This window comes from Myxocyprinus asiaticus, chromosome 26, assembly GCF_019703515.2.
Source record: "Myxocyprinus asiaticus isolate MX2 ecotype Aquarium Trade chromosome 26, UBuf_Myxa_2, whole genome shotgun sequence".
In the NCBI taxonomy this organism is placed as follows: domain Eukaryota; kingdom Metazoa; phylum Chordata; class Actinopteri; order Cypriniformes; family Catostomidae; genus Myxocyprinus; species Myxocyprinus asiaticus.
The window spans coordinates 33,409,971-33,422,038 of NC_059369.1; the positions used below are offsets into that span (position 1 = coordinate 33,409,971).

General features: G+C 37.7%; 1 protein-coding gene across 4 annotated transcripts in view; it reads right to left on the bottom strand.

Moving 5' to 3' along the window:
- Positions 1 to 10,366: 10,366 nt before the first annotated feature.
- Positions 10,367 to 12,068, bottom strand: part of LOC127417186 (inhibitory synaptic factor 1-like) — a 100,319-nt gene continuing 98,617 nt past the window's right edge. For all 4 annotated transcript variants that reach the window (XM_051657011.1, XM_051657013.1, XM_051657009.1 and 1 more), the window contains one exon: positions 10,367 to 11,690. In XM_051657011.1, coding sequence (XP_051512971.1) covers positions 10,890 to 11,690 — 801 coding nt within the window. In that variant the 3' untranslated portion in view covers positions 10,367 to 10,889. The remainder of the gene's footprint in view (positions 11,691 to 12,068) is intronic.

Sequence of the window (12,068 nt, forward strand, 5' to 3'; positions counted from 1 at the left end):
GGTGTATATATACTGTATATCTACACACACACAGTATATACATTTTATATATGTATATATATATATATGTGTTTGTGTGTGAGTGTGTGTGTGTGTGTGTGTGTGTGTGTGTGTGTGTGTTTCAAAAGTCTTATGGTTAGTTTCTTCCCATAAGATCTGCACCCCTGAGTCTTCTCTTTACTGTTGTACATGAAACTGGTGTTGAGCAGGTAGAATTCAATGAAGCTGTCAGCTGAGGACATGGGAGGCATCTATTTCTCAAACTAGAGACTCTGATGTACTTATCCTCTTGTTTAGTTGTATATCTGGGCCTTCCACATCTCTTTCTGTCCTTGTTAGAGCCAGTTGTCCTTTGTCTTTGAATACTGTAGTGTACACCTTTGTATGAAATCTTCAGTTTTTTTGGCAATTTCCAGCATTGTATAGCCTTTATTCCTCAAAGCAATGATTGACTGATGAGTTTCTAGAGAAAGCTGTTTCTTTTTTTTGCCATTTTTGACCTTATAATGACCTTAAGACATGCCAGTCTATTGCATACTGTGGCAAATCAAAAACAAACACAAAGACAATGTTAAGCTTCATTTAATGAACCAAATAGCTTTCAACTGTGTTTGATATAATGGCAAGTGATTTTCTAGTTCCAAATCAGCAATTTAGCATGATTACTCAAAGATAAGGTATGGGAGTGATGGCTGCTGGAAATGGAGGCTGTCTAGATTTGATAAAAAATGACTTTTTTCCCAAATAGCGATGGTGCTGTTTTTTACATCAGTAATGTCCTGACTATACTTTGTGATCAGTTGAATGCCACTTTGGTGAATTAAAATACAGATTTCCTTCCGAAACAGCAAAATTTTACATTATTCCAAACTTTTGGCCACTAGTGTATATATAAGTATATGTATATATGAAAATAGTACTCTGCATATATTTGCAAATTCTGAAAATCTAAATTGATTTTGTTGTGTACAAATGTGGTACTTGAATCTGTAAACTGCCATCCTTACCATTGATCTGAATAAGCAAGTCTGTTTTCTTAGTCTATCATATCCATGAATAAGATTTTATTTATTTAATTTTTTGTATAAGGTTGTTCGAAATTTAGTATTTTTGTTATTTTGTTTTGATACCAAATGTATTTTCAATTCCATAAAAATGTATACATCCAAAGACTAAAATAGTGATGAAATATGCATGCAATGCAACATGTTCTTGCATTATGGTAGTACCAACATTCGTTCAATTTGTTTGACCCTGCTGGCATTTCATCTTTGTGAATTTATAGTCTACTGACATGGATATTTTTGGAATGTTTCTTATTTTTGTTAATCACATATCCATTAAAAAAAAAATAAAAAAAAAAAAAACAGTCCTTTTTCATTTCTGTATCATGCAGGCAACAATTTCTAAATATTCCAATTAGACAGATACTGTAGGTACAGATCTGGCCAATGTCAATGAGTAAAAATCTTTAAACCCATAATAAGCATGTTGTAACTGAAATGGTAAATGTGTACACTCTGAGATGAAAATAATGGTATCTGTAAAACATTTCACAGTATGGTCTGTCACGACAAGTTACTGTATATTTCTCAATGTGCCTTTTTATTATTGAATTACATAAACGCAATGTATTTAAATAACATTTGCATATTGCATTATCATATAGATTTAGAAAGAAAATTAATAAGCAAATCCAAAATTTCCCCTTAAATTTTAACTCAATTAATGAGGTATTCAGGTTTTCAGGTGCACATTAACAACTGTTGTAATTTGGCACAGTTTTGATTTGTTCTGTATAATCAGCTACATTGTGTATATGTCTGCTATAACAAAATATTAAGGGACACTTACCAGACAAAACTCACACATTAATAAAAACCTCACTAGCCACTTTGGAGAGAGAAAATATTAGAGAATGTATGTACAGAGAACAGAAATAGTTTGCTTAGGCTGATGGAAGAAATAAATGACAGAGATGAAACAAATCAAGTCTGAGTAGCTTCCTTGAGCAAGTCAATCTTTAGTCATCAGTGTGACTGTATTCGCAGTGACTGAGCTTTCTTCCTTTAGGGATCTTATTTGCCACCCAGAACATACAACTGTCATACATTTTGTATAGCCCTGTGCTGGAGTGATCTATAATGTCTGGCTGAAAAAGAAAAAAAAAAAAAACACTGATTGGGGTCATGTTACTTCTTCAGAGGACAGTTTCATATTTTCCACAAGTACAATAATGTGCACGAAATCTTGGAGGTATTTTGGCATAGCGACAAATGATCGGTAAAGATTAGGTTATGGAATAGACGCCCATTTATGTGTCGTCAGAACACATTTTTTTTCACACAAATGCCAAAGTGCTGAGGAAATACAAGCCTAGCCTATTCCCCAGTCTCCCCCAGTAATAAACATTTGAGCAAATGTTGTGAATACCAGGGCCGTTTTTGAGCATATGGGGGCCCTAAGCAAAATCCTACTTGGAGCCCCCAAGCAGTCCACCACCAACACCAACACTCGCACACCCACCCCCCACCCCCTCACTGGATCATTATATTCTCCCTTCCCTCTCAGGCCACAAGGGGGCCCCCTATAGCTGTTTTATTAAGCCATAACAAATGCCTTAGTCTTACTTGCAGCTTTTAGTATATACTGTATATAAAAAATTCCTTGCTTTGCAGGGCCCCCTGGTAGCTCAGGGGCCCTATGCACCTGCTTATACTGTACTGCTTATAGCTAGGAACAGCCCTGGCGAATACTAAAGAATTGTTCCCATTCTGCTGAGGTACAAAGTAATGATGGCCTGGAAGCTGTAAAATTATGCTGTCTCATCTGTCTCCAAGTAGTTAAAAATGTTCTGCAACCTTCTGCCACCCTCTCAGATTGAAGCCTTATTAGTTTCTGTCTCTTGGACTGCAGTCTCCAATACGACTGCATCAGCAAATCCACTTCATTATTCTCTTTAATTGGTTAAATAATCCCCCCTCACTCCCCACTCAACTTGTTTGTTGGTGGGCAGACTGACATTCTACGGCTGTCTGGAGAATATACAGTATAGTAAAATGGTTACATCTCTTTTCAGCCCATGCACGCACGCACGCACACAGTGTACAAATAGATCCACGATAAAAGATATACCGTTATACATTGTACAGCTCATTTAAAAGCAAACTCATCCATGTGTTTTGCTTGAGGGAGCAAAGCTCTGTACTTAGCTCAGTGCTGGACCACTTAAATTACCAACCCAAGCCCATTCATTTCAAGACAAAGCTGTCAATGGCAATTTGATCACTTAATGGCATGTTGGAAAAACATTGAAGTGTTTTTAGCCCTTTGAGAGTCATACAATATGTCACTGTATAGAAAAGGCCAGGAAGAAAAAAAAAAAAAAGATAAGCTGTAAACGAGTGCTGATGGGTCCTGGTCTGTGTTTGTGTTTCTTGTGATAGATGGCTTTTCCTTGCAGCTGTACTAGCCAGTGCTTTGCTTGTTTATGCTAATGTGTCTGATGACCTGTTGGTCCTCAATCTAACTGGAGGAAATGGCAGCTGGAGCAGCGGGGTGTTATCCTTTGATTGTTATTCAATGCATCCTTCACCGCAAATCCTCACCAACATTAAATACACAAGATGAATGAAAATGCGAGCAAACTGTTGGTTTTCAAGCATGGGCCCAGACGTGTGCCGGGCATATTTACTACAGCTGATACCAGCATAATTTAATGATTACTTGATGGTTTCCTTCAGTCAGTACGTTTACATGCACAGTTAAACGAGCCACAGTCTTCATCTCTCTGTCCAAGTATATATGGCACAATATATAATCAAATAAATTAAGAAAGGTCCTAGTGAATTCGAACTTTTAAAGTGCATGCAAACTTACTGAACATTGACTCTTTCACAGTGGTGTCTGACCTACAGTACAGTGCATCCGGAAAGTATTCACAGCGCTTCACTTTTTCCACATTTTGTTATGTTACAGCCTTATTCCAAAATGGATTAAATTCATTATTTTCCTCAAAATTCTACAAACAATACCCCATAATGACAACGTGAAAGAAGTTTGTTTGAAATCTTTGCAAATTTATTAAAAAAAATAAAATAAATAAAATAAAAAATAAAAAAATCACATGTACCTAAGTATTCACAGCCTTTGCTCAATACTTTGTTGAAGCACCTTTGGCACCAATTACAGCCTCAAGTCTTTTTCAGTATGATGCTACAAGCTTGGCACACCTATTTTTGGGCAGTTTCTCCCATTCTTCTTTGCAGGACCTCTCAAGCTCCATCAGGTTGGATGGGGAGCGTCGGTGCACAGCCATTTTCAGATCTCTCCAGAGATGTTCAATCGGGTTCAAGTCTGGGCTCTGGCTCGGCCACTTAAGGACATTCACAGAGTTGTCCCAGAGCCACTCCTTTGTTATCTTGGCTGTGTGCTTAGGGTCGTTGTCCTGTTGGAAGATGAACCTTTGCCCCAGTCTGAGGTCCAGAGCGCTCTGGAGCAGGTTTTCATCAAGGATGTCTCTGTACATTGCTGCATTCATCTTTCCCTCGATCCTGACTAGTCTCCCAGTTCCTGCCGCTGAAAAACATCCCCACAGCATGATGCTGCCACAACCATGCTTCACTGTAGGGATGGTATTGGCCAGGTGATGAGCGGTGCCTGGTTTCCTCCAGACATGACACTTGCCATTCAGGCCAAAGAGTTCAATCTTTGTTTCTCACGGTCTGAGAGTCCTTCAGGTGCCTTTTGGCAAACACCAGGTGGGCTGTCATGTGCCTTTTACTGAGGAGTGACTTCCATCTGGCCACTCTACCATACAGGCCTGATTGGTGGAGTGCTGCAGAGATGGTTGTTCTTCTGGAAGGTTCTCCTCTCTCCACAGAGAAATGCTGGAGCTCTGTCAGAGTGACCATCGGGTTCTTGGTCACCTCCCTGACTAAGGCCCTTCTCCCCCGATCACTCAGTTTGGCCAGGCGGTCAGCTCTAGGAAGAGTCCTGGTGGTTCCAAACTTCTTCCATTTATGGATGATGGAGGCCACTGTGCTCACTGGGACCTTCAATGCTGCAGACATTTTTCTGTACCCTTCCCCAGATCTGTGCCTCGATACAATCCTGTCTCGGAGGTCTACAGACAATTTCTTGGACTTCATGGCTTGGTTTGTGCTCTGACATGCACTGTTAACTGTGGGACCTTATATAGACAGGTGTGTGCCTTTCCAAATCATGTCCAATCAACTGAATTTACCACAGGTGGACTCCAATCAAGTTGTAGAAACATCTCAAGGATGATCAGTGGAAACAGGATGCACCTGAGCTCAATTTTGAGTGTCATGGCAAAGGCTGTGAATACTTGTATACATGTGAATTTTTTCATTTTTTATTTTTAATAAATTTGCAAAGATTTCAAACAAACTTCTTTCATGTTGTCATTATGGGGTATTGTTTGTAGAATTTTGAGGAAAATAATGAATTTAATCAATTTTGGAATAAGGCTGTTACATAACAAAATGTGGAAAAAGTGAAGCGCTGTGAATACTTTCCGGATGCACTGTATGTAACGGGGTTCAATATTGAGTCCACACTGAAAATCCAGGTTTCAAAATGTAATTTAAACTCAGAAGTAAACTAAATGTTTTAAGATTAATATATATATATATATATATATATATATATATATATATATATATATATATATGTATAATGATGAAAAATGAATATGAAATATTTAGGATTCTGCACCTCTGGATCACTAATCAAATAGACAAATTTGCGATAGTCACCGTTTTAACTTCTTTGTATGAAAGGTCAGATCTCCTTGCTTCCATGGAACTATCTTTGGAACATTATCATTACCATCTAAATTCCATTGTTACTACTAAAGTTCCCTTTAAGCTGCTCACATTCGTGGGTGTGCAATTTTGAAATGGCTCCTATACAGACCATAAGAAAAAGATTCTTGAAATATAGCTAAATGAATAAGCAGCCTTTTAACTACATTGATTTTAGGCATGGAACTGTGAGAACCTGTGAGAAATATTGTCTGTAAATACACAGCGATGATTAATTAACAAGATAGGTAGTGCATGATTGAACATTACAGATATTTCTAGTTCATAGCATCAATACATTATTATGTTTCTGTCTTGTTTCTTGGTATGAAATCATATTCTTTCCACATGCTCTAAACATAAAAGTTACACAGAGTTCTCAAGATTTTCTTGAGTTATCTTGAAAAAACAAGACAGAATAATAACAGCAATGCATGGCCCCTAAATAACTTTTTATCTAAGCAATATTACATTAAAGGGATAGTTCACCCAAAAAGGGAAATTCTCTCATCATTTACTCACCCTCATGCCATCCTAGATGTGTATGACTTACTGAACACAAATTAAGATTTTTAGAAGAATAAATCAGCTCTGTAGTTCCATGCAATGCAAGTGAATGGGTGCCAAAATTTTGAAGCTCCAAAATCCACATAAGGGCAACATAAAATTACTTCAGAAACTCCAGTGTATAATCCATATCTTCTGAAGCAGTATGATAGGTGTGGGTGAGAAACAGGTCAATATTTGAGCACTTTATTAAGTTCACCTGTACAGCTAATTATTTATGCGATTATCTAATCAGCCAGAAACACCTTGTTGATGAGATAGGTCAACGGAGAATGGCCAGACTGGTTCGAGCTGACAGAAAGGCTACAGTGACTCAGATAACCCTTCTGCACAATTGAAGTGAGCCGAATAACATCTCAGAATGCACAACATGTCGAACCTTGAGGTGGATGGGCTACAACAGCAGAAGACCATGTCAGGTTCCATTTCTATCAGCCAAGAACAGAAAGCTGAGGCTGCAGTGGGCACAAGCTCACAAAAACTGGACAGTTAAAGACTGGAAAAACATAGCCTGGTCTGATGAATCTCGATTTCTGCTGAGGTACACAGATGATAGGCCCAGTGCAGCCTCAGCTTTCCAGTGGCCATTCTCTGTTGACCTCTCTCATCAACAAGACGTTTCGGTGCGCAGAACTGCCACTCACTGGATGTTTTTTTTTTGTTTTGTTTTTTGGCACCATACTGAGTCAACTCTACAGACTGTTGTGCGTGAAAATCCCAGGAGATCAGCAGTTATAGAAATACTCAAACCAGCCTGCATGGCACCAAAAATCATGCCACGGTTGAATCACAAAGATCACATTTCTTCCCCCATAATGATGGTTGATGTGAACATTTACTGAAGCTCCTGACCTGTATTTGCATGATTTTATCGATCCACTGCTGCCACACAATTGGTTGATTAGATAATCGCGTGAATAAATAGGTGTACAGGTGAACCTAATAAAGTGGTTGGTAAGTGTATATGCGGCTTCTCTCATGTGCGTTCGCACTCCTGTGTGTGAGCGAGAGACCATTTTTACAGGTGCTTGTCAATCATCCATCATTTTTTTTAACGGATAATTATTTTTTTTATTTTTTTTTCACCAATTTGACAGATAGAAAACAGCCAGAAAAGAAGGAAAGAAAACCATTTGAATCTAGCAAATGAATTTTCATTTCATCCATTTTCATGTGATATATGCGGTTTCTCTCTCCGAAAGCTTGTGTTTGAGGGCATGCAAAAGAAAATGTTCTTTAGGTTCGTGCTGGATATTTGTTGTTGTCTTAAACACAGCGACTCCAAAAATCTTATGTTTTATGTGTAAAGAAGATGCTGGGAAAAATGGATAGTAGTTATGGTCTGTCACTTTTACTTAGCCCAACAACAACACAAAATAAAGCAATCAAACGAAAGTTGAACTCTCTCAGCCTCAATGCAACATATCCAGAACAATCAATCAATACTAATACTACACCATTAAAGCATAAATAACGTATCGTATGTGTTTACTTGGTTACTTAAAAAGGTATGCTACACCCTGGTAAAGCAGTTTTGAAATCTCATTTTTACAGTTCTTCTCAATCGCTTTGGCTCAATTCTCAAATGATATATATACTGTATATATATATATATATATATATATATATATATATATATATATATATATATATATAAAAAAAAAATTTTTTATTTAATTTTTGTTTTAAACATTTTTAATTTTTTTTCAAAACATTAAATTCAAATCTCTGAACAGTTAGTTTCTTGTTCACACCAGATTTGAATTTCTTATTCATTTAAGCAAATTGCACACAGTTTGGCACATATGTGCAAAAGAGTAAGTACAATTATCTACAATTTGCACAATAACTAAATGCTCATGGCTTGCTGATCAAAACTGATGAGTTGATTCTCAGTGAAATTGTCATAATCTTCATAACTTCTAAACATTCTTTCATTGTGTGAGCCATCACATGCAAAATGATCCATTCAATTATAAAATATATATACATGTATATTTCATAAATATCTATGACATGGAATGTTTTTTCATTGTTGCAAGTTTTTCTTTTTTTTTTCTTTTTTTTTCATGGATGTCATTTTGTGGCAATTTTCTGTTCACTATATATGACTTTACATGTAAGAAATGTATAAAAATGGACATGCAAATGTGAATTTTCTGTTTACATGTAACACAAAATAAATTTACAGCATACATACAAATGTGCATATAATTTTTTTGTGTACTAAAGTATTGTACAGTATTGACTATTTCCAATAAACTTTTACCTACTGTTGAAATCAGTATCTAAAAAGCTCATTGTGATACACAACAGCATTCAGCTAGACAAAACTGACATTCTTGTATAGCATCAGTGAACACAAATGAAATTTGTATATAACAAACATTTCCAGGGTTGACTGTCATGGTGAAAAAACATCTAAACATTTTGACCAGTAAGGCTCACACAATGAAGAGGGAAAAAAAAAAAAAAAAAAAACTTTTCATTTTGGTGGCACTGGCCAATTTACTGACACAATAACTAGGTTTTGAGGCATGAATTAAATGTTTTGGGTGAGTTACTACATTTAGCAGACATGCAATATAGTTGTGATGTCCCATAAAACAGTTGTGACAACTGCACTTACAGTGTAGAGAATGTTAAGACTGTTTGAGAAAAACTGTAATTAAAAATGCCAATAGTGGCTATATCAAGATATCAAATACAAATAGAATGACATCCGTATATGAGAACAAAATTACTCATAGTAGGCTACTAGGTATCGGGTGATCCCTAAAACTAGGTACTTGGTACTTGTATTGTTTTCAGAAACTGTTTTTGGTGCATCTGTTGTGGCTAATGCCAAGTTTCTGGAGTTTTATTGTACTGACTTAGTATATTGAACGTTTTTAGTGGATATCCATAATAACGTGGTCATTTTTAAGAGGTATTAATAATGATTTTATGATGTGCAGTGCAGTGTGATTGTGATTTTTAGATGCTGGTTTTCTATCATTATCAAATGTAAAATGGCAGGTATCATTATAACCTCTTTATTGAGGTAGTGCTTGGCAGAAACTTTTCTTCTGACATCTTTAGAAAGCTCCTCTGTTATGTATTGTGCACTTCTGCAAACACATACAGTTTTTAAGTTTGACACAGATATACAGTTCCATATGAGCTAAATATACTGTTTTCTTAAGTATACACCAATTGTCATCAATTAGTGTACTTTATTGCAATCAAAAATCTGACCAAACTAGGTTCTGATTGCACAAATTAAATGTGTTTAGTATTTAAAAGGCAGATGAGTGTTAAGATGGAGATTGCAGGAGACATGGTAGCACAGGATCTATTGCCCTGACCATCTCTGTTCCCCTGGGAGATGATTCCGAGTAAATGATTACGTTGAGGGGGTAATTAAGAACAATCTGTCTTCAAACACTCATTTTTTCCGGGCTACTTTGCCCTTCATTTGCCTCTCCATTTTCTGTAATGTATAATTTCTCTCCCTCTTCCTCTCTCTCTGTTCCTCCCACTCACTCATTTCTCGCCACCCTCCGCCCCTTCCCACTACAGGATTGTTTCTGAGCTGCAGAGTAAATACCAAAAGCTCTAACAGAGAGCCAGGTTTTTGTTAAAGACCCTCGAAGCTAGGAGCCAGGGACTCAGCACAGAAGCCCTCTCACCGAGCCTTCAACCCATTGGATCGATCAGCTGTGCTATTGGCAACATCCCTTTGAATAAAACACAGCACTATTGAGTATACAATCCCCACTGGGCCCAAGAATGGGGAGACATAACCTTTTGCATCTCGGCTTTGTGCGCTGCAATTCAAGTCATCACCCCTGACGACCTTGCCCTCCCCCACAGAGAGGAAAGAGATGGAGTGTAAATGTCAGAGTGGAAAGCAGGCACTTCAAAATAATTCGTTTTTTATCCCTTCATCCCATCACCCAAACTAAACAGTCTGTACTAGGGGTAGGATCCTCAAATACTTTATAAAAAAATCAAAGGCAAGTCACACAGTGTTCTTCCTCGCAGCCGCCCATACACCAGAGACAAGAGTGTATTGATCTTGTCATATGCACACAAAACATCGTTCAAAATGTTTCTTAACTACAGTACGAGGAATAGAAAGTTGAAGAATGCACAGCTCTGCATTAATAAAACTAATGTCAAACTGAATAACCCCTTAAAAGAGCTGAACCTCTCAATAGGAAAGAAACCTCTGATAAAATATTTAAGTACAAGACCTCACAAAAAACATACTGTTTCATTCAACTCAACTCTGTTGAATATGTGCAATAGATATCCTCCTCCAAATGCATAAGTCATAAAATGACCGTAGCAAGTCTTCAAAGTTTCCCATATATAATTTATTTAATAACTGATGTATTGTTTTGTTTTAATCTATTATCTATGCATTTCATATTAAATAGTATATAGTTATTTTCAATATTTCTTAGTCCATTCTTTTATTATTTTTTACATTTAAATTCAGGTGTTCTCTCAGAGGCCCTTGGTCTTCTGTTTGGTGGGAATATAGGGCAGTACAGTTTGAGTGCTTTTGTCTGAAACTGTTTGTGTGCTGCTGTTTCTAAGCAGTTTTTTCCGGCAGCCTGGATTAAGAAGACCTTTCCTGGGTAGTGTGTGAGACCCCACTACCGGCACCTTTACGGGTGAGGGGCCAGCAGAAGCCGTTTCCCGACAATTATAAAGACCAGGCGGGTGGTCAGAGGAGGACAAAGGGTGCGTGGGTGAATAAGCCAGCGGGCTGGGTTCACTGTCCGTGTCTGGGGTGCCACAGTCCCTTTTATCTTCCTCCTCTGCACCTTCTTCATCTTCATCATCATCACAGCACAAGGCGTGGTAGAGGATCTTGTCACTGAAGCGGACCCTCTCTCTGGTCCCGGATGTGCGAGAGATCTTCTGGCTGTGTGTTGAGCTGGATGCTTCTTCACTGGAGGAGTCTGGAGTGATGATTAAAGGTCCGTTAAGGATGGGGAGACCCCCGTTCATCTGCGAGTAGACACTGGCGGTGGCAGGTGTAGGTGTGGCTAATGAAGACCCCCCTTGCACTTCATCCACCTCCTCCCTGTGTGCTCTCTGGTTTGCTGCATTAGATGCCTCCAAGAAGTTGCAAAATTCCCAGCTGTCCGAGAGCATGTCCTGGCTGAGGAAGTCCAATCTGAAGGACTCACCCAGGCCACGCTCGCTACTTGAAGTGCTGCTAGCTGTTGCCACCGTCCAATCGTCTGACTCCAGGTCAAAGTCAAAATCTGATGTGAGTTTGTCGATTTGACCCACCACCTAAGAGAGATAGAGATGTAAAAAGAAAGGAAGAGAGACTGATGAAAAAAAAATATTCCTGTGATCATCAAGAATGCATAAGCATCACCTATAAGGTCAGTCCAGTTTTACTTTTGGTCACTTAGGAGATTCAGTGAAATTAGGTTTACTGTTCAAAACCACATAAATATATTTTTCAAGCAAAGTCTGAAATGATCCTAGGATCATAATTCAATTATTATTATTATTATTATTATTATTAAACTGTTTGAACTAAAATAAAATTTAGTTAAGCACATTACAAACTACTAGTATTCAAGTAACCAAAATAAATTTGGACGTTTAAGCCAAGCTTAGAAAATGTATTACTTTTATTGCAATAAAACAAGATATTAACCC